The 23,965-nt window shown below is 36.1% G+C and overlaps 1 protein-coding gene and 1 pseudogene across 2 annotated transcripts in view; both read right to left on the bottom strand.

Moving 5' to 3' along the window:
* The window catches only part of P4HA1 (prolyl 4-hydroxylase subunit alpha 1), a 78,493-nt gene that overhangs the window by 24,552 nt on the left and 29,976 nt on the right, over positions 1-23,965 (bottom strand). The window contains exons 6-9 of one of the 2 annotated variants that reach the window (XM_032840669.1): positions 22,027-22,266; positions 19,150-19,346; positions 15,364-15,540; positions 13,006-13,076 (exon numbers count right to left, since the gene is read on the bottom strand). In XM_032840669.1, the coding sequence (XP_032696560.1) occupies positions 13,006-13,076; positions 15,364-15,540; positions 19,150-19,346; positions 22,027-22,266 (685 nt within the window). Of the gene's footprint in view, positions 1-11,902; positions 11,974-13,005; positions 13,077-15,363; positions 15,541-19,149; positions 19,347-22,026; positions 22,267-23,965 lie in introns of both variants that reach the window. The other variant, XM_032840659.1, reaches the window with a different exon arrangement.
* Positions 651-6,684, bottom strand: LOC116879757 (annotated as a pseudogene).

The following is a 23,965-nucleotide window of genomic DNA, read 5'->3' as shown; positions in this document are numbered from 1 at the left end:
AACATTTTAGTCATCCTTCTTCAGAGAAGACTTCCTTCACTCCTCCCTATCAAAACTGATTTTTATTAAGAGGAAAAGGAAGGAGGAGGAAGAAGTTGTTTTTCCTAATCACAACATTAAGTTGACATGACATGCTATTAGAACTGAACCAAGATAGGGGCACCTGGGTGGCTCAGTCAGTTAAGCAGCTGCCTTCGGATCGGGTCATGATCCTGTATGTTCTATAGTTCTAGATCCTATATAGTTCTATCAACTATACTTGGCCCTCAGTAGGGGTTAATGTTGTAGTTTCAAACAACTTTTATAGAAATAGATTTTAAAATAAGTTTTAATTTCACTGGAGATTTTTATCACTCATGCACCTCTAGCAAGTAATTCGAGCACATACATATTTGCCTACATATGTGTGTGTATATATGTGTATTTCTAACGTAAACTACTTTTACCATTAAAATAAACTAGACCACAGGGACAAACTATGAGAAACAGTTTGTATTCCTTAGAAATTCTTTTCTAGGTTGAGAAGAAAAGTAGTTTGCTGAATGATCTGATGGAAGCTATAGGCTTTTCATCATTTCTTAACTACACCTAGCCATGTCTCACCACCATTGCTGCTACACGCATGTCTACTTCCTCAGCAGCATGAGCCTCTAATGTGTCAAAAAGAGGTGGCTGCTGACTGAGCATTCAATGCTGCTGGCAGTCTTTCAATAACTGTCTCCATTTTATGTCCATTCTTGGCATCAAGGACTATCCACAAGCTCAAGAATATTTTCCTCTGTAGAATGCACAAGTCATAGTTTCTGTGCTTCCACCTCCCCGAAGAATAGATATACACCATCATCCCAGCTTTTCTCCATTTCCTAGCTGCTAGAATGCCATCTTATTCTTATTCTAGCTTATTCTCCGAGCTGTAAAATGCTGCCTTCCACATGAAGCCTTGCATTTGTGTCAGTACCACAGTCTTTCCATCCAGAGATGTCTAGCAGCACACATTATCTACCATAGTCTGGATCATCTACTGCAGACTATCCACCCCATTCCCAGATGCTGCAGAGGTCAAAACACCCTAACCTAATGGGAATCCTCTTCAGCTTGTTACCTCAAAAGACTGAGATCCTGCAGGCACTCTTCCTTCCAAGAGGGAAGAAGTATTTTCCTCTGCAATTAATTCTTAACATTTTCTCTGATATAAGAAAATGAGATGCTCTTCACAAAAGCAATCACACTTGTAGTACTTTTGAAATATAACAAGACCACAGTGACTTCGGTGGGCACCTGCTGGATGCTACTATAGGAATCACCCTTGAACCAGAAGGTGCAGGGTAGTGGTAGCTGTATCCACAGAACCATTCATCTCAGAGCTGGCAACTGCCTGCAACTGAGCACATCAGGGAGAGGCTACCTCCATGCCCCTGAAGTGGAGAAGACAGCTGCCCCTATGTTTTTATAGCACTATATATCTTACTTTGTAGAATTTATCACAGTAACTGTATATTAATTTATTGTTTAATTAAGGTAAGATGTCTTCATTCAACTACTAGTCCCAAATACATATAAATTTTGCCTGGTTTTGCTCACCACTATATCTGCAGAGCCTATTACAGTGCCTGGCATATAGCAGATGCTTAATAAATATGTGCTGAATGAAGAGTTATAGAGACTTCTCAGAACTAATTCAAGATTTATTATATTTTACCATAATTACTTGTCTGGTGATCCCTTGCAAATTTATATGGACTGGCTGAGGAGAATTCCTCAGTGTAGCAGAAGTAGGAGGGATCCAAGAATTTTGCTATTATAAAGGGTGTAGCAGATAAATATACTAGGAATTTATTTCTCTGAATTCTGAGTTCCTAGTAGAACTAGCAGCTAATCTAGTCTGTCAGTGTACCTGTCTTTCTAACCAGCAACAATCTGATAGATTTTTAAGTTTATAATCCACAAACTACTAACTTGATTTTTATAGATAACTACAACACGAAACTGGCAAGTATACTATTAAAATTCCAGGGGCACCTGGGTGGTGCAGTTGTTTATGCAACCAACTCAGTTTTGGTTCAGGTCATGATCTCAGGGTTGTGAGATCAAGCCCCGCTTTGGGCTCCGTGCTCAGCACTGAGTCTGCTGGAGATTCTCTCTCCTTCTCCTTCTGCCCCTCCCCCTTGCTTGCTCGCTCGCTCGCTCTCTCTCTCTCAAAATAAATATCTTTTCAAAAATTCAAACTAGATGCATCTTGAGACTTTTTCCTATTCCATCCTGGAACCTATCACCCACCAAGAACCTGTCTCCTACTGCTGTTACCCTCAACTTCCTTCCCTGCTACCACAAGCATCTATTCCTACCTTTTCTCTTAGACTTTGGCAGAGCATCATCCTTCAGCCTTACAGAGACTGGATCTTTACACTTTTGAACCCACCTTTCTAAGTCAAATTGCTGCCAGCCAGAAAGACAGGTACCCTAACATACTGGATTAGCTCCTAGTTCCACTAGGAACTCAGTCAGAATAGGGAGAAAGAAGTTGTAATTCAATTTATCAATTACTTCCTCTCTTTGTCTTTAATCTTTTCTTTGACAATGCTTACTCTTCAGCCTAAAGCTTCCTGCCCAAGAGCGCCTTCACTTTTGCTAGTCTTACAAATTACCATCCCAGTCTTTCACTTTACAGTTTTAAAATTATAAAAGCAAGAAATGTGGGGCATCTGCATAACTCAGTCAGTTAAGCATCGAACTCTTGATCTCAGCTCAATTCCTGAACTCAAGCTCTTGAGTTTAAGCCCAATATATGTATGTATGTATGTTATGTATATGTATGTGTGTGTGTGTGTGTGTGTGTGTGTGTGTGTGTATGAAAGCAAGAAACATCTGTTATATTCAATAAACCGTCCTGGGACAATGGAAAACCAAATGCAAAATAAAGAAGCTGAGCTCCCTAACTCATATCTTTAAAAAACAAAACAACAACAACAACAACAAAGAACTCAAGAGGGATTAAAGACCTAAATGTAAAAGCTAAAATTATAAACTCTTAGAAAAAAAACTGTAAGTGTAAATCTTTGTGATCTTAGACACTAGTTTAGCTATGATATTAGAAGTAAAAGCAACAACAACAAAAAAATAAATTGGGGATCCTCAAAAAATTTTGTGCCTCAAAGGATACCATCAAGAAAGCAAAAAAACCAACTCAGAGAATGGAAGAAAATTTCTGCAAATCAAATGTCTGATTTGTGTCTAAAATATATAAAAAGGCACGTGGGTGGCTCAGTGGGATAAGCCTCTGCCTTTGGCTCAGGTCATCATCTAAGGGTCTGGGATCAAGCACTGCATTAGGCTCTCTGCTCAGCAAGAAGCCTGCTTCGCCCCTCTCTCTGCCTGCCTCTCTACCTACTTGTGATCTCTCTGCCAAATAAATAAAATCTTTAAAAAAAATAAAATAAGGGGCCCCTGGGTGGCTCAGTGGGTTAAGCCACTGCCTTCGGCTCAGGTCATGATCTCAGGGTCCGGGATTGAGTCCCACATCGGGCTCTCTGCTCAGCCGGGAGCCTGCTTCCCTCTCTCTCTCTCTCTCTCTCTGCCTGCCTCTCCATCTGCTTGTGATCTCTGTCAAATAAATAAATAAAATCTTAAAAAAATAAGTAAATAAAATAAAATAAAATATATAAAGAGCTATTACCACTGGGGCGCCTGAGTGGCTCAGTGGTTAAGCATCTGCCTTTGGCTCAGGTCATGATCCCAGAGTTCTGGGATCAGCCCCACACTGGGCTCCCTGCTCAGTGGGAAGCCTGCTTCTCCCTCTCCTACTCCCCCTGCTTGTGTTCCCTCTCTCACTGTCTCTGTCAAATAAATAAAATCTTAAAAAAAAAAAAAAAGAACTATTACCACTATAAAAGACAACTCAATTTAAAAATGGGCAAAGGATCTAAATAGTCTCCAAAGAAAATATACAAATGGCAATAAGCACACTGAAAGATGCTCAACATCATTAGCCACTGGTAAATGGAAATCAAAACCACAATGAGATAGCATATCACACCCACTAGGATGGCTTATAATCATCAAAAAGACAGCAACAAGTGTTGATGAGGATGTAAAGAAACTGCAATAACCCATACGTTGCTGGTAGGATTATAAAATGGTACTGCCACTTTGGAAAAGTTTGGCAGTTCCTCAAATGGATAAATATAGAGATACCATATGACCTAGCAATTTCAGTCCTAGGTATATTCCCAAGAGAAATTTAAACTTATGTTCACATAAAAAGTTGTACAGGAATGTTCAGAGCTGCATTGTTCATAATAGCCAAAAAGTAGAAACAACTCAACTGTCTATCAACAGATGAATAAAAGATAAAATACGGTATATCCATACATGGAATATTATTCAACCGTGAAAAGGGATGAGGTACAGATACCTACATCAACATCAATGAACCTTACAAATATGGCAAGTAAAAGAAGGCAGATACAAAAGGCCACATATTATATGATTTTGTTTGTGGGCAACATCCAGAACAGGGCACCTGGACAGCTCAGTTAAATGTCTGACTTCAGCTCTGGTCATGACCTCAGGATTCTGGGATCAAGCCCTGTGTTGGGCTCTGTGCACAACAGGGACAGCAGGGAGTTTGCTTGTCCCTCTCCCTTTGCCCATCCCCCTGCTTGTGCTCTCTCTCATACAGATAAATACAATCTTAAAAAAAAAAAAATCAGTAACACACAAATCCATAAAGATAGAAAGTAGATTAGTGGTCACCCAGGGCTGAGCTGGGGTGGTGGGGGGAGCTGAGGATTGGGTAGTTATTGCTAAGGAGTGCAAAATTTCTCTTTCAGGTAATGAAAATGTTCTAAAATTCAATGTGGTGAGGTCGCCTGGGTGGCTTAGCCAGTTAAGCCTCCGGCTCAGGTCATGATCCCAGAGTCCTGGGATTGAGCCCCACATCAGGCTTCCTGCTCAATGGGTAGCCTGCTTCTCACCGCCTGCACTCTCACACTCTCAAATAAATAAACAAAATCTTCTAAAAAATGAAATAAAATTCATTGTGGTGAGGGACACACAACTCGATATACTAAAAGCCACTTAACTGTACATTTTCAACCAATGAATTGTATGGTTTGTGTATCTCCCATTAAAGTTATTTAAAAAAAGAAATACTTATAAAAATTTCAAAAAATGCAAACAATGCAACAAATTTCAATCCCTCTCCTAGTCCCACGCCTCACAGATAAACCGTACATTATAACAAATAGGTACATATCCTCTTAACATTTCTCCCTGTGAATAAACAAATATACAGAGAGAATTTTTCAAAAAAATACTAACCTACTCATCTTCCAATCTCCCACATCAATATACACATTTAGTTTTTCCCCCTGAAAGTACTTCTGACATCTTTCTAAAGCAATACATAAAGCACTACCTCAGTTTAAAAAAAAATACTGTGGTAAAAAATATGTAACATACAATTTACCATTTAACCCATTTTTATTTTTATTTTTTAAAAAATTTTATTATTTAACAGAGATCACAAGTAGGCAGAGAGGCAGGCAGAGAAAGGGGAAGAGGGGTAGAAGGCTCCCCGCTGAGCAGAGAGCCCCATGCAGGGCTCCATTCCAGGACTCTGGGATCATGACCTGAGCTGAAAGCAGAGGCTTTAACCCACTGAGCCACCCAGGCGCCCCCATTTAGCCCAATTTTTAAATGTAAAATTCAATAGCATTCACAAAGTTGTACAGTGATCACCACTATTTCCAGAACTTTTTATCATCCCAAACACTCTGTACCCATTAAACAATAATTTGCCATTTCTCTCTCCTCTCAGCCCTTGGTAACCTCTAATCCACTTTTTCTCTGCACGAGTGTTTCATTCTACACACCTTCCATAAACAGAATCACATAATATTTGTCCTTTTGTGTCTTATTTCATTTGATATAATATCCTCAAGGTTCATCCATGTTGTGCACATATCAGAATTCCATTCCTTTTTAAGGCTGAATAATATTCCATTATATGGATATACAACATTTTGTTTATCTGTTCATCCATGAATGCACACCTGGGTTGCTTCCACCTTTTGGCTACTGTGAATAATGCTGTTATGAACATGGATGTACAAGTACCTGCTTGAGTCCCTCCTTTCAATTCTTTTGGGTATATACCTAGCAGTGGAATTTCTGGATCAAATAGTGACCCTATGTTTAGCTTTTTGAGGAAATAACAGACTCTTTTCCATAACAACTATTATCAATTTACATTCCCATTCCAGTGTTTCGTTTAGGTACGGCTTTTCATTCTTTTTAAAATTTTTTTTTAAAGATTGTATTTATTTGAGAGAGAGAATGAGGAAGAGCACAGAGGAAGAGTATGGGAGAAGCAGACTCCCTGCTGAGCAGAGAACCTGGCATCAGGCTTGATGCCATGACCTGAGCCAACGGCAGATACTTAACTGACTGAACCACCCGGGCACCCCCATTTTTTTCCCTTTTAAAATATTTATTTATTTATCTGAGAGAGAGAGAATCCCAAGCAGACTCTGCTCCAAGGGCAGAGCCCTGACTCAGGGCTCCATCTCATGACCCCAACATCATAACCTGAGCCAAAATGAAGATTTGAATACTCAACTGAGCCATGCAGGTGCTCCTGCTTTTCATTTTAAAATAAAGTATCTTTACTTCTAAAATGACCATGAAGGGGACGCCTGGGTGGCTCAGTTGGTTGGATGACTGCCTTTGGCTCAGGTCATGATCCCAGAGTCCCGGGATCGAGTCCCACAACGGGCTCCCAGCTCCATGGGGAGTCTGCTTCTCCCTCTGACCTTCTCCTCGCTCATGCTCTCTCTCACTGTCTCTCTCTCTCTCTCAAATAAATAAATAAAAATCTTAAAAAAAAATTTTTTTTTAAATGTTAAAATGACCATGAAGGTCTACCAATAAAGCACTGGTTAAATAAGGTTATTTCTACTTTTTCTCCTTTACAAATAATACTGTAATGAAAATTTTTGTGTATTTTTGCACACTTGTGGTACTATCTCTGTAGGTTAAACTCCTAGATGTGGAACTGCTAGATGACTTTTACATTTTGATGAATGATATCAAACTGTTCTCCCATAAAGTATTTTATACTTTTACCATATGTTTATAAGTGCCCATTTCAGAAAATCCTTGCCAGTATCAATCTTTTTCATTTTTGCCAATCTTAAAGGAAAAATATTTTATTTAGATTTTTTAAAAAGTCTTATTTTGCACTTTTAGTTATACCATAAATGATCTCAATGGAAAGTCTGAGGCTTAGCACTTAAAGTTGTTGATGATTAATGGTTAAAAAATAAACTTATCTTAATTGTGTTCTGTTACTGTCACTAGAGAGGAAAATAAACTCTATTTATGCATATAAAGTTATTACACTTAATTTGACTTTTACCTGAAATCCTCTCCAAAATATAATAAAAGGTTCTCTTTAGCTGGAGAACTCTAGAAGTTTAAAACATTTCATTCACCTGGATCCCAACTCCTAATCTGTCTTCAGCAACACTGTTATAGATCTATCAGGTAATATAAGAAATTAGCCATGAATTTATATTGTTATAACATTGCTCAAAAGTTCAGTGGAGACACTGAGGATACTGTAACATGTATTAACTGTCTATTCTTTAGGATTTGGAAGTCTTTTTCCTGCATTAAATTAAATCAACAGAAATCAAGATTCTTTCTTCTAAATACTCAGTGTTTTTAACCAAGTTAGAATGTAAGGTTACAATTTTTCCATTACTAATTAGATAACACAGACAATATTCCTTTTGGTCTTAATCACAGGAATCACAAATCTAAGTTGTACATTCAGAGTAATGTTTCAACATTTCTTGTAATATGTGATTTTTTTATAGTATCTCTGGAATTTTTTTTTTTTTCTTTTTTTAAGTAGGCTCCACACCCCACAACACCAGGCTTAAACTTAGAATCCCAAGATCAAGATCTGAGCTGAGATCAAGAATTGGGCACTTAACCAACAGAGTCACCCACGTGCCCCTGGACTGTTTTGAGTATGGAGCAACATTCTCACACTGCATGATTATACTTCTAATATATTAATAAAGACATCACGTTCAAGTAAATAGCCTACCATTTTGGAGGTTTTGGAGATTACAAAACTTCCAAAGGAAAATGCAAGTGATATGATTTGTACTACCTTCTTCTTCTAACCCAACATAAGTGAAAACTGAATTTTACAATTAGCTAATATAAAAACTGTGTGATTTTTTCCAAAGGCAAAAAATAATTCAGGACTCTAAGTGCCAGTTACAGCGAGCCAACTTCCAATAATTCTTCTATAAGTGCTTGATGGTAAACAAAGAAAGGCCAATCATCTAGCCTGGAAATTTATCCTGGCCCTTTGGTTCTTAGTGGGATAATTATACAATCATACTATAGATCTGTCCTTTTCAGTTTCCTCAATCTGAGAAACACTGTTCAATCTAACAGAGGATAATGTTGTTGTTAAATGTGATTCCAATTAAAAAAAATATCTGAAATATTCAAAGGTATTTGTATTTGCCCCATACTATAAAATATTAATATGTTTTAATATCATATTTGTTCCTTATGTACATGGGTAAATTAAGTCTTAAGCATAAGAAAATGTCATATTATAGGAAATCTGTGTATCAGAGTAAGAAAATGAAAACCACTTCTAAAAATAACCTACCAGAATCAAAGAAGCTTTTTCTACCACACTAGATTATTTATTTGCATATCCCTTAATATTACTTTAACCGGACTTTATGAGCTCAGATAACTAAACTATCTTTTCAGAGCATATAACTCAATATTTACTTTTCCAAAACTAAAATTCCGTTTTTCTGCTTTAGCGAAAATTATCAGCATCTCCATTAGTAAGCTATAGTACATTTTTAGGTTTTTTTGTCTGTTTGTTTTTTTAATAATGGAAAGGACAGAGATGACTTACCAAAAGTTCACAGATAGTCAATGAAGTAAATAAACAGTAATGGATTTCTACACATACTTTACCCAAATAAAATTCTATCTGCTAGGATGCTGGAACATATTTTTCCTTCCACGGAAGATGATGCAATCACTTGGAAATTTCTCAAAATACAGATATTTGAAATTCCCTTCTGGCCCATTCAAAATACTGATGTTCCCACAGCAAAAGGAACTACATTAATTGACATCAGTACACATAAATTTTTCTGTTTTACATTTGGGATGCCTTTTTCAGAGATACAATGTCTGAAGAAAACCTAAAACACTCGTTTACTTCACTTGTAGGAATCTTCAAAATTCCAATTCCAGTAATGGGTAGAAAATGTCTTGGCATAGCCAATAAATTTCCAAAACAGCAAAAACTTACTTGTTAAAATATGAAATGTTTAGGATATTTTATGGACCAAATTCCTTCTTTAACAGTTAAGACCTCTCTCTCAACATACATATTTTATCTTTAAGAGACTTGCTGAACGATCTTCCTTAGGAGTAAATATGAGTGTGCTGTGGAATTCCACTGTTACTAGGTTTTCTGGAACACAAACACACACACACTGCATACTTTGCTGAGATTGGGTGAATTTATTCTGGTGTTAGTCTTTTAATGCTTCTAATGCTGGTGGCTAAAAGCCTTCCATTGACATTTATAATATAAAGTATGGTTGTATCTTTCTAAAAAGTCCAGTAAAATTGCTTCTCAGAGTTATAAAATTAGGATATTTTAAAAATAAGCTTAAAATGTTTAGAAATATTTAGTTCTTAAGGAAAAAAGTCCTCAGATCACCTTTCCAAGAGTAATTTATTTTGCCTTATTGGTAAGAGTCCAATGACTCTGTGGGCTGGATATTTCTTCAAAAGGCCCATTGTATATATAAAAAATTTCCAAAAAGGACTTCCAAAGAAAGAACTAAGCTCATGAAATTTTCTTTTATGTGCTTCCTAAAAGCAATCAAATTTGAAGAATTTAGAAACAAGCCATGTGACAGTAAAAACGCCTAAAACCATGTAGTAATGTTGATAAAATATATAATGGCTTATCTTTAAAAAACTAAAGGGTTAATTTTTTAAGACATGAATAAGATTCTGTAATAGAGTGGAAAATTAGCTGAAGTTTAACTTGAAATTTAGAGTTAACTACAATGCACAGGAGCATTATAAATCATGTACCAAAACATTATTCAAATTAATTTCTACAAATTCTTAAGTCTCCCTGAAATCAAAATCGTATGATAGAAGTTAAGTTTTCTTCACATCTTCTAGTTTGCTGGGGCAGGTAGCATGGACCACACAGTTAGGAAACCAGGATATATGTGTGGGCATGCTGAAGGTTATTACCATATGAAGGACATACAGCTTTGCCAAAAAGAGTAAGGAAACAAAGCGTTCTGTACAGCCTTCAAAGTACTTTTGCTATGACTTAACAGCAATAATATTCAAAATTTTTTTGTTTCAGTGACTCCTAAAATAGTTGTTAAATCTATGTATTTTCTGCACATTTTTTAGTTGACAACTAAATTTTTCATCAAATAGTTTCAAAGAATTTAATTATGGCATGCTGAAATAGTGGTAATTTCTAAAAAATGATCTTTTTAAAATGTATCCAGTGGAATCTAACTACCACAATGATTTGATGGCCACTATGATCCACTTGAACAAAAATACATGAATGAAGTTTTTTTTTTAGTACTTGGGCAATTTCATATCATTCTTTTTCTTCCCCCTTGAACTGCATTTTCATTCCATTCTTATCTTAGAATAGTGGCTTTCAACATGGGTGGACAGGTGAAGTCTCTGGGGGTGGTGGTGGGAATTTTGCCTACGAGAGAACATTTGGCAATGTCTGGAGACATTTTTGATGGTCACAACTGGGATGAAGGGCGTTACTGTCATCTACTGGGCGCCAGCGATGCTGCTAAACGTCATACAAAGCTATGACAACCCCCAACAACAAAGAATTATCTGATCCAAAATGTCAATAGTGCTGAGGTTGAGAAGCCCTGTCCTACAGAAATATATTCTATGCCTGAAAGTCTTTTATTACATTATACTTGTCTACAACAAAAATACTTTTGTAAATTGATAAAAATATAAATTCCTCTAACATAAAGATCTAATTGTTAAAAATAATGTCTTCTGTAATGAATTATTACAATTATCATTAGCACACATTAGTCTAAATAATGTGATTAAACTATCATTACCCAACATAAAAAGTGAAAATGTATTAAGAGGTTTCTGATGAAAGGGAAGGAGCTTATTTTGTTATTTTCAAAACCCTCATTTTTAGGAGAGCTAAGAAATCTCCATTACATAAATAAGTAGATGGAAAAGGAGTTCTGTTGAAATAATGTCACTTATTCTGTGGGCTTCTAAGTTATATACATGAATTACACAGTAATCTGTTAAAAATTATTTCAGTGATCAGTTAATAACTTAAGTACATTCTCTTTAAACATTGTTAAAAGCAAAGAATGTGAAACCAATTGGCTTAAAAAGGATTTGTAATGGAATCCTTCAAGGCATGCACTTTCTAAATACCTACAGCTATTCTGGTGACCCAGAGATTTTTAAACATTTGCTTTACCGTAGAAGCCAAATTAGGCCTTGTTTCTATGAAGGTTCTTTGGGAACTTCTCTTACTTCAATATGGGAACACAACTTCACTTTTCAGGTGGGGTCTGGGGAGTCTCGGCAGGCATTTTGAAATCTAGTAAGTTACTTCTGGAAAATATCTGTTAACTGCCCCATAACCGTGTCTGTTTTTTAGTCTATAATGAAAATTCAGGCATTGTTATCATGCCTAAAGCCTAGGTCTTAGAAACCACACCAGGGTTTTATGAAAATTAGATTCTCAAGAAAGAAAATGGTTCAAATAGGACTAAAATTCTCTCCATTACTCCCTTACCTCTTAGATACTCTGTACTGTGCTGTGGTCAATTTTCCAGTCTCAGGGTCATGTACTGTAGCTCGGCTCAGCTACAAAAAAAGAGAAAGGACAAGGACTTACTCACGTAGCAGGCAATTTGGGGCTTTTGTTTGTTTTGTTTTGCCAAGCCACAGGTGATTGGAAGAGTTCAGATTGGTCTGGATGGTAGGTAATGGGTTCAAATCAGCAAAAACATTTAGACAGGTGGCAATAAGAAAAGCCACTTCCAAATTAAGAGAAAATGGGTTGACATATTTTTGTTGTAGATTTATTGTCCTTTCACTTTTTTTAAAAAAATCATTTGAAGCTGTATGTAAATGATTTATAGCACTGGGTTTCACAGGAGCTTTCTCAGATCTAGAAGTTTAATGTCCTTTAAGTACTTTGACAAAAGAATAGTTAATAGTCGCTTTACTTTTTAAAACTCTCAGAGATAAAAACTTTTAAGTCTCTTTGGTGAAGTAAAAGGCAAATAAGTTCTTGAGTAATAGTAGTTGGAAGACTGAGATCAGAAGCATAACTGTGCTTTCCATTGCCAACTTTCTAGTCAGCAAGTTTTTTAAAATAAGTCCAACAGGAGGAATACAGATTACTCCAAATGACAATGGTATTTCACAAGATGAATGAACAAATGCCAAAACGAATCACTATAAAGAATGATGTGAATTCACTGCAGCATTTATGACTGTGAGAGAACTATATAAACAAAGACTACTCCCAGATTAATCCAAGCTGCTGTTTTTTCTTTTCCTTTTTCTTTTTTTTTCCCCCTCCTTTTGGCAAGAAAAAGGAAAAAGAAAATAAGTATCAAGCCATTTCCTGGAGATTTGATTCCTGACCTGAAGAGAAATGCAAAGCATATTAATTCCCTAAAAACAACAGACCAATTAAAGATTTTAAAAAAGAACTTCTAGTTAAAGGGAAAGACCTGTGAAACACAAAGCAGTTTATCCATGCGTATACAAAGAGGCGGTGACTTGAGCTGGAGACTGAAAATGACCTACTTCCCTTAAATGAAAATTCCTGTAGGATGTACAAAACACTCATTAGAGGGCAAAATATGCAACATACACATCTCTTACCTTTTGCTAATTCTGTAATGTACCGTCTCCAAGTCTCCTGTTATTGGGTTTGAAATGGTGGCTCGCCTCAGCTGTGAAGCCAACCATCAAAATAGTTGCATTACAAAACAAAACAAAAATTGAATCACATTTATCCAGTCAGAATTCTGGGATTTTTACAAAGGAGGATGAAAAGAGAAAATAATTCCACAGACTTCCAGTCACCTTGTGTTGGGCCTTGAGAGACAGCGTTTTAGCTTTTCGTTATTTTTTTTTTGTTTTTTTAAATTTTGTTTTTGCTTTGCATGAATGGAGGGTACACAAACAAAAGAGATTAGAAATTAAATTTCTTTCAGTGGTTGGAAGATGGGACTGTGAGGAAAGAAATTTCTAAAATTTGAAGGCTACAGTTACAAGAATGGCTATTTGTAGTTAATGATCCATTTCCAACTTTTGATTTTAATTTTTTTAGTGATGGAACTGTTTATAAAGGTTAATGGCCAAAATTTGTTTCAAGGTCCATCTTTTCTTCCTTCAACATATCTGTTCATGTATTTCACATATTCAGTGAAATAATCTTGGACTTAAGCAGAGGCAGATGAACTCACAAATGTACAAAAACAGTAGGAAAGAGTGGACAGTGAAGATGATGACTTCAAACCAAAAAAAAAAAAAATGATGATTCTGAGATTAACAAGAGTATATAATTTTTACTGGCATTGAGTTTTTTGGTTAAAATAATCCAAATAAGGCATCCCTTTGAAGACTGAGGCCTCTGAATCCAGAGATGTAAGACTTGCCCTCTAAAACTGAAATGAATTCTTAAAAAATATTCTACCAAGAATTTTGTTTTACTGGGTTTACTGACCACAAAGAATGGATTAAAACAGAAACTGAAAAGATACTGACAGAATATGATGTGATATAAGTAGTGCTCTGTTTGAAAGATTTATAAGAAGTCCCTTAGACAGTATCTATACATATTATACCAATCTTTTTCGCTTAAAATGTAATCTTTGGTTAAAAAAAAAAAGTACCAATTTGGAATAGTAAAACTTAACAGCAACAAAAATTCTGACCTTAAGTTTACTTTGAGTACAGATACCCAGATAATTAAATTTTTGTAATAAGGATCAGCAAACTACGGCCCATGTGCCAAATTCAGCCTGCTGCCAGTTTTTGGAAATAAAGTTTTATTGAAATATAGCCACACTCATTTATATATTTTCTATGGCTGCTTTCACACTACAACATAGACTTTAGTTGTGATAGATGGTATGGCCAGCAAAGCATAAAATATATTTACTATTTGCACCTTTACAGAAAAAATTTGTCAACTCCTATATAATGAGAGCACAGATGTGCCTAATGTTTATTTAACAATCTCTTTACAAAAGTGACGGCAGTCTGTATTACTAACAATGAGATCAAATAGGTTTTAAGAACAAGTTAATGGGGAAAAAAGGCAAGAGCATAAAGGGTAGTCTTTCTCAAATTCTCATAAAAGAAGAACTTCTATGCTAAACACTAAGTTTATGGGATTGCATTTACATTAAATTGATATCCTTAATGAATCACTAAATTCTACCTTTGAAACTAATAATACACTATATGTTAAGTTGAATTTAAATAAAAAAATTTTTAAAAAATTGTTTTCCTTAAGAAAAATGATAGGAGTTAAATTCAGAAAACTATGATGTCCTCATTTCAAATTAGCATGATGCTTGTGCAATTGTATCTTTCCAGGAATATTGTGCCCAAAGGGAAATAAAAATACTTCAAATATTCTTTCAGATAAAAATATAGATAAAAGAGGGGCGCCTGGGTGGCTCAGTGGGTTAAAGCCTCTGCTTTCAGCTCAGGTCATGATCCCAGAGTCCTGGGATTGAGCCCCGCTTCGGGCTCTCTGCTCGGCAGGGAGCCTGCTTTCCTTCCTCTCTCTCTGCCTTCCTCTCTGCCTACTTGTGATCTCTGTCAAATAAATTAAAAAAAAAAAAAAAATTAAAAAAAAAAAGAAATATATACAGATAAAAGAAAGTTGGTCTTTGATTAGCCTATGAGACTAAAGTGTTTGAAAATACATACAAAACTTTTTCAGGAAGATGCTGAAACATCTGTGAATAAAAATCAGTGTGAATAAAAATTTCATAATTAAGTGCTTAAAACCCAGCTGCAGGGTATGTTATCTGTGTTAATAACAAACTGAGGAAAAACTAGTATAAATAGAGCTTAATTACAACTCTACTATGTTGTGACAACATATCTAAAACTATCTGTGGTGTTAATGCCATATTAATTTTCATTTTTATAATCTTGCAAAGGCAAAACTGATACACAGGTAGAGTAAACCGAGGAAAAAAAGAAAAAAAAATTATTTACCCTTGGTTTTGCTAGATCTTTGACAATTTCAATTTCTGCATCAGAAATAATATCATGGAAGCGAATAATACGGGGCTTGTCCCACTCATCCTCCTGTTTAGCTGGAGCCAGAATGAATTTAGGATTCCGGTTTCCATCATGGTAACGGCAAAAGAGTTTTTTCTGTCTCCGAGGAGTCTAAACATAAAATTAAGAAAACGATAAAACATATTAGAGTAATAATAGTTTTAATGCTTGCTCCTATGCAAAAAAGAAACAATAATCATGCATGTGGATACATAGAGCACTGATGGGAGAATATATAAAACACAGTACTTTGCAAGTATTTTGCATCAAATAGGACATCAAGATTTTTAAAGTTTTGGGGCACCTGGGTGGCTTAGTGGGTTAAAGCCTCTGCCTTCGGCTCGGGTCATGATCCCAGGGTGCTGGGATCAAGCCCCCCACATCGGGCTCTCTGCTCAGCAGGAAGCCTGCTTCCCCCTCTCTGTGTCTCTGCCTGCCTCTCTGCCTACTTGTGATCTCTGTTTGTCAAATAAAAAAATATTTAAAAAAATTTTTTTTAAAGATTTAATTTAGTTACTTACTTGACAGAGAGATCACAAATAGGCAGAGAAGCAGGCAGAGAGAGAGGAGGAAGCAGGCTCCCCGCTAAGCAGAGAGCCCTATGTTGGGCTTGATCCCAGGACCCTGGGATCGTGACCCGAGCCAAAGGCAGAAGGCTTTAACCCACTGAGTCACCCAGGCGCCCCTTTTTTTTTAGGTTTTATTAATGATTATTTTCTGGGAGAGAATGCTAGGCCTTGAATAAGAAAAAAGGGTTTCACTTTTAACCCGTGTCTCATCAAAATAAAGTTCAGGTGTCTAAATATGAATAAAATAATGAAATATTTTATGAAAATATGAAAGGAATGACCTGCACTGCTCCAAACTTCCCAAAGTTAACTAAGAAGCCCCAGAAAAAAAGTTCTTAAAAGGAAAAACAAAACAAAACCTCACCAGGTTTTCCTGAATACCTCCCTGTTAATGCTTGCAGCATAAATATAGTTAGTTTTAAAAAACAAAGGTGAAAATGAGTAATTCTGAAAAAGAGAAAATAACTTATTAAGGAAGGCAGGTGCTTTTATTGATGAGTATTAAAAATAGAGTTGGAGCACCTGGGTGGCTCAGTGGGTTAAGCCTCTGCCTTCGGCTCAGGTCATGATCTCGGGGCTCTCTTGCTCAACGGGAGCCTACTTCCCCCCACCCGCCTGCCTCTCTATCTACTTGTATTCTCTCTCTCTCTGTGTCAAATAAATAAAATCTTAAAAAAAAAAAAAAAAAGTCATTGACAAAACAAATAAATGTTCCTTTCAATGTATATTAACTAAATAAATTATCTACTGCTGATTCTTCTCTTGATTAAACAAGTATATCATATATGAAGTAAAAATAATACTAGTTTCAGGTTTTTTTGAAGATTTTATTTATTTGACAGTAAGAGAGCACAAGCAGGGGGAGCACCAGAGGGAGAAGGAGAAGCAGGCTCCATTCCAGTATCCTGGGATCATGACCTGAGCCCAAGGCAGATGCTTAACTGACTAAAACACCCAGGTGCCCCTACTCTGTTTTAATTATTAGCTAACCTACTAAGACAAATAATGATGCATGCTTATTCTCCATGTACTTTATTTACCTAGAGTCAAATCTAAAGGTTTATTTATTCTAAGTCTTTGATACAATGATGAAGTGAATTTATTCTGAGAATGAAGATGTTCCTTGTTTTTGGGCAAAGTTGATGGGTGTGTCACATCAACAAATTGGTAAATTAAGCAGACTTCTGTTTCATACCTATGATTCTATTCTGATCTCTTCTTCAAGGCGCCTGGGTGGCTCAGTGGGTTAAAGCCTCTGCCTTTGGCTCAGGTCATGATCCCAGGGTCCTGGGATCGAGCCCCACATCAGGCTCTCTGCTCAGGGGGGAGCCTGCTTCCCCGTCTCTCTCTCTCCCTGCCTCTCTGCCTACTTGTGATCTCTGTCAAAGAAATAAATAAAATCTTAAAAAAAAAAAAAAGTTATTAAAGGTAATAAAGTATCTGCTTACTACTGGAAATTTGAACACTAACCAGATGTACGGAAATACGGTGCTCTTTTTTTTAGGTGTGACAATGGTTTTTCAGTTATTTTTTGAGTCTTTATCTTCAATAGATATGTAATAAAGTATTTAGGTGTGAACTTAAAAAAAAAAGTTTTGTGAATCTATTATAGAGTTTTATTATCCTTGTATTTATTCATTAGCACTCAAAGCAAAAGTAAGCATGTTCTTCCATGAGTCCATAAACTTAGTTCTCAAGTGTCAACATAGATATGATCTATGCATTTGCTGTTAGAGATTAAGTTGTCAATGATAAGTCCTCAAATATCAAGAAGTCACCAATACCAAAAGGTACAGCCCAGCTTGAGTTTATGAGTAGCAGAGAAAAACTTGAAACACTATTCAAATGTTTACATTTAAAAGTACTTCCCGGGCACCTGGGTGGCTCAGTGGGTTAAGGCCTCTGCCTTCAGCCCAGGTCGTGATCCCAGGGTCCTGGGATGGGGCCCCGCATCAGGCTCTCTGCTCAGGGGGGAGCCTGCTTCCCTTCCTCTCTCTCTGCCTGCCTCTCTGCCTACTTGTGATCTCTGTCTGTTAAATAAAAAAATAATTTAAAAAAAAATCTAAAAAAAAAAAGTACTTCAAAAATTCACTAATTCCTTCTATATATGCCTGCATTCAACTGAAAACTAGTACCACATGATATACCTTAAAAAAGGGTTCCATGCATGATCAGTTAATGTTGGGAAGCAATGTATAACATATCCATAATGTACATTATCATAAAAAGGCTCTGAAAAGCCCTGAGGGTGAACAAAAACCCAAGTTCCCCAGACTTGAACTTTGTTTATGGCCTTTTATCTATTAACACCCTGAAGCACTAGCACTCTTGAGTTATAAATACATAAATATAGACATACAATAAATAAAGGGATATTTATAGACACATTTGAGTATTTAAAAAAATAAATATTAAAGTCAAAATCTGCTGAAACTCTTTCTGCATTTTAAGTATTTTTTAAATAGATTAGCACATTTCACTAAGCAATCCTGTTAAGGTCAAATAGGAGCAAAACCACAAAACATTATTGCATAGAGGAGTTCTTTGTTTTATAGGACAGGTTAAGATGGTGTATTATTTCTGCTTAAGACTGCAGAAGTATTGGGGCACCTGGGTGGCTCAGTGGGTTAAAGCCGCTGCCTTCGGCTCAGGTCATGATCTCAGGGTCCTGGGATCGAGCCCCGCATCGGGCTCTCTGCTCAGCAGGGAGCTTCCCTTCCTCTCTCTCTCTGCCTGCCTCTCTGCCTACTTGTGATCTCTGTCAAATAAATAAATAAAATCTTTAAAAAAATAAATAAAAAGACTGGAGAAGTATCTTTTGCATTAAAATATAAGAAAAAAACCTTATCATGTCCCTTAAATTATCTGATCCTCCATCTTATAAAAATAAGCCTCTTTTGTACTATGCAAAGAGTTATATCACCAAAAATAAAATAGCATAATGATTCAAAAGCTTTATCCTAAAGCTATTTTACTAATAGTTGGAGCACATTAAGTGTGACACCCACAATAAACATACTGCAATACTTTAAGTAGTTAATTCTAATATTTATCACATAGGCTTAAGTAAAAAAGAACTCTGATTCTCTCTAGAACTATGTACAAACACACACACATTCACACATACACACAATTAGCTTTTCCACTTTACCATTTTGATACCCTCCCCACGGCACAGCATTTCGTACTTCTGTCTCTCTGGCAGATAATCCACAGCAGCCCCTTTTTTCTTCGGTGTGGTTTTCTGATCAGATTGGTCATCTGAAGCAGACTTATTGACATCTTTTTCTTTAGCCATTATATATTCAAAGTATTTTAAGTTACCATTAGCTCTCTGGTGTTCAGGATCTATTGGGTAAGGAAGAAAGCATGACCATGGTTAAGTTTACAGTCTTTCAAGCATCGGAATATAGTAATATAAAAATAGAGGACCATATAATTTACCTTCCAAACCAGGATACTTATGAGAGTGAAAGGAGGCACTAATAAAAATTATACCAGGGGTGTCTGGGCGGCTCAGTCAGTTAAGTAACCAACACTTAGTTTCAGGTCAGGTTTGATCTGGGCTGTGGAATGAGCCCTGCTTCCAGCTCCACACTCAGCACAAAGCCTGCTTGAGATTCTTTCTATTGTCACCCCTACCCTGCTCGCACATGCACTCTCTCAAATAGCTAAACAAAAATCTTTTTTAAAAAATTATTGTACCAAAACAATAGGTAAAAACCAGTACTGCCCCAAGTAAATCACACACAGTCACCCTATATAAAAAGAGTTCTGGAGAAGGAATCAGCCATTTATTTCAAAGTATCAAATATTCTACTTTTAGAACTTATTAATCAGCCAAATGAATTATGATCAATTTGATGCCAAATGAATTCTAAAATATTACTCATTCTCTTTATTTTAAGCAATGGAAAAGATTTTTCTGAGACTGAAATGTAATCATGGGGATGAGAGTGTATACAGTTCAAAAGCAACATTCACCTCAGATACATCATAAATGTAGAACAGAGCCTACTTCTGAGGGCTAAGAGAATTTCAGTTCCAAAATTCTAAGTGAGATGGAAAAAAGAGAAATTGAAGTTATAATTTTCAAATAGGCCAGAATCCACTAACTGCCTCTGAATTGCTAGTCATCATTTTAAGCTATCTTTTAGTAGGGGAAAAGAGAACTATCCACCCATCCCAGGGGGGGTGAAAAAAAAAATCCAAACCAACACACACACACACACACACACACACACACACACACAGAGAACAATACACAGAAACTTCACTTGTGATATTAACGGAAGTGTTTAGGATATCCAGCCTTAGATTTGTAAAATACTTGTCTTTGAGAAACTACTCAAAATGTATGCTGTAATATACAATATGATCTTAATTTTGTAAGAGAAAAAGAAAAGTGAGTATGTGCAGGAAAGGGAATATATACTATAAGGAAACAAAATTTGTGGGTATCTTCCAGTGATTGGCTTATGGAACTCTTCCGTATCTTTTCTATTTTTAAAAATTTCCTATTATGACTCTTTAAGACAGGAAGGAAAAAATCACTACAAAACACTGAAAAAAGAGTATTTGAACTAATATCTTAATTTATTAATTCACTCAACCAAGAAATAACCTGTCAGAAGTTCATTTTCAGATGACGATGACCAATCCTTTTAAACAATTGGCCTCTTCTAACATACACATATTAACCTATTCAGAAAAATATTAATTAGTAAAAAAGTTTTAAAGCTTCATTTTAAACCAAAGGCCACCGGAACTTATTAGCATTCAACTCTACCCCCAGAGATTCTGATTTAGTAGGTCTGGGGTGGAGATCAGGGAATTTTTCATTTCTAATATGCATCCAAGTAATTCTGATGCACGTGGTCTCTGGATCATACTTAAGAGAAACAAGTTCAAAATACTAGTGACCAACTCCTCATAGGATACCGCATTATCTAACATTTGAATATGACAAATATATTTTCAGTCTATTTACTTCAAATCACTATTTTTACATATGAAATGCAATTAAAAAATAGTCTTCAAAGGAAACTGGTTAATATTTAATATGACAACATGGTAAATAAGCATTTTTTTTTTTTAAAGATTTTATTTATTTGACACAGATCACAGTGGACAGAGAGGTAAGCAGAGAGAGAGGAGGAAACAGGCTTCCTGCGGAGCAGAGAGCCCTATGTGGGACTCGATCCCAGGACCCTGAGATCATGACCTGAGCTGAAAGCAGCGGCTTAACCCACTGAGCCACCCAGGTGCCCCGTAAATAAGCATTTTTGACTGAGCTAGTTAGGTCAGGTATAATTTTGAAGTTCCTAAAGAGTATACTGCAGAGAAACACAGCCACTGTGTTAGCTAAGAAAAATGAGTTGCCATTTATTTAATAGAAAAATGGAGGCTAAAATTTGTCTAATAGATAGACTCTTGACTTAAACAAATAAAAGGTACCCAAGTGGATATTACTCAGTCATAAAAAAGAATGAAAACTCTGCAATGATATGTATGGAGCTAGAGCGTATAATGCTAAGTGAAGTTAAGTCAGAGAAAGACAAATACTGTATGATTCACTCACATGTGGAATTTAAGAAACAAAACAAATGAACATAAGGGGAGAAAAAAGAGGCAAAACAAGAAACAGACTCTTAACTACAGAGAACAAACTGATGGTTGCAGAAGGGAAGATGATGGAGGATGGGTCAGATAGGTGATAGGTATTGAGTAGGGCATTTGTGGTGAGCACCAGGTGTTGTGTGTAGGTGATGAATCACTAAATTCTACACCTGAAACTAATATTACAGTGTGCTAACTGGAATTTAAATAAAGACTTGAAAAAGAAAAAAAAGTACCAAAGTTATATGACAAATTATGTATCAGAATTATATATATTCATTACATATATAAGACAACATAACATAGTCATATATCAGAATTATATATATATCTTGTCATATAGCTTGACACTTATATATAATGATTATCATATGCAACTTATATATAAGTTTAGGCCAAATTAACATACCTAGTTCAAGAAGCTTCTTTGTGAGCAAAAGTGCCTTGTCTAGGTCTCCTTGCTGGTATACTGCATAGCTCAAATAATCTAGAACAGAGACTTTATCAATGGTAGAAACCTCGCCTTCATCCAGCTGCCTCAGTGCTTGTTCCATCCACAGTTCTGTATGGTAATAATCAGCTTCTGTATAGGCCACTTTGCCCAACTCAAAACAGTCTTCAACTGTTAGAAAAGATTTGTGTTTTACTCCTAAGGAAAGAAAATAAAGAGAACTTTAAAAATATTTATTTAGGACTATACAGCTTTCGAAGTGCTATCTCACTTTCGTTTGAACTTTGTAATAATCTTCTGAGGTAGGAAAAACAAGAATCATCCTAAATTTATGAACAAAGGAACAATCTACAAGATAATGAAACATGGTAAGAATCACACTAATAGGGGTCGTGGACCTAGAAAACCCAAGACTTCAATTATCAGCCATCATGCCAAAATGAAACATCAATTAAGTTGAAGCATGCAATTTTCTAGCACAGCAGGAATCACCATAAGACAAATACCTTACTCCTAACCAATAATCTGGACAAAAAAATGAATGGACAGGAAGAAAGATGGACCTGTAAATTGGTTCCTTCTCTTTTCCCTTCCCTCCAACAGCATTAATAATATGTAATTTACATAGAATAGTTTTTAGTATATTCAGAGTAGTGCAACCAACAGTGCAATCTAATTTTAGAACACTTTCATCACCCCAAAAAGAAACCCTGTAACCATAAGCAGTCACTACCCATTATCTCCCCATTTGTCCCAGCCCTAGACAACCACTTATCTACTTTTTGTATCTATAGATTTGCCTATTTTGGTTATTTCATATAAGTGGAATCATTTAACATAGGGTCTTTTGCGACTGCTTTTCTTTTTTTTTTTTTTTAAGATTTTATTTATTTGACACAGAGAGAGAGAGATCACAAGTAGGCAGAAAGGCAGGCAGAGAGAGAGGAGGAAGCAGGCTCCCTGCTGAGCAGAGAGCCTGATGCGGGGCTCGATCCCAGGACCCTGAGATCATGACCTGAGCCGAAGGCAGAGGCCTAACCCACTGAGCCACCCAGGCGCCTCAGGAAAGATAATTTTTTAAAGATTTTTAATTATTTATTTGAGAGAGAGCACGAGTGAAGGGGAGGAGCAGAGGGAGAGGAGAAGCAGACACCCCACTGAGAAGGAAGCCCAATGACAACATGGGGCTCAATCCCAGGACCCTGAGATCACTACCTGAGCCAAAGGCAGACACTTAACAAACTGAGCCACCCAGACAACTAAGAAAGATAATTTCAAATGTCATACAGGAAAGCCAGAAAGCTCTAGACAGAAATATGTCAAAATGTTAAATTGAAAGCAAAAGCAACATTTATACTTGGCCAAATGCACCCTTAGCTCAAGTTTTGCAACATTCCCACAAAGAATCTGAAGAAGTATACACAATCCAAAATTATAAAAGACAAAATGAAAAGAGCCACTATGAGTAAAAGCAGCAAAACTATTTTAAAACAGTATTAGACATCCCCAAGTTCTTCAGATACTGGTGTTATGAGATTAAGAATACAAAATAACTATGATTAAAATGTTTAAAGAAATAAAAAAAAAATAGAAAATAAAAACATAAAAGACACCCTAAAAAAAAAGACCAGGGAGATAGGAGTGGGAGAAAAAAAAAACAGAACTTCCTGAAGTGATAAACAGAATCAATGAAATAAAATTTACTGGCCAGGTTAAATTGCAAGTTAGACAAAAAAAAAAAAAAAAGAGGGAATAATAAACCTAAAGAGAGAGCTGAATAAATTACCATGGGACAAACTACCCAGGAGGTAGCAGAGGAGAGATAAAAATGAAAGTGCTGGGGGCCTGGGTGGTTCAGTTGGTTAAGCGACTGCCTTCGGCTCAGGTCATGATCTTG

The sequence above is a fragment of the Lontra canadensis genome, unplaced genomic scaffold, assembly GCF_010015895.1.
Source record: "Lontra canadensis isolate GAN:19392208 unplaced genomic scaffold, GSC_riverotter_1.0 scaffold3, whole genome shotgun sequence".
NCBI classification, from domain to species: domain Eukaryota; kingdom Metazoa; phylum Chordata; class Mammalia; order Carnivora; family Mustelidae; genus Lontra; species Lontra canadensis.
This window is presented reverse-complemented; position numbering and strand designations above follow the sequence as displayed.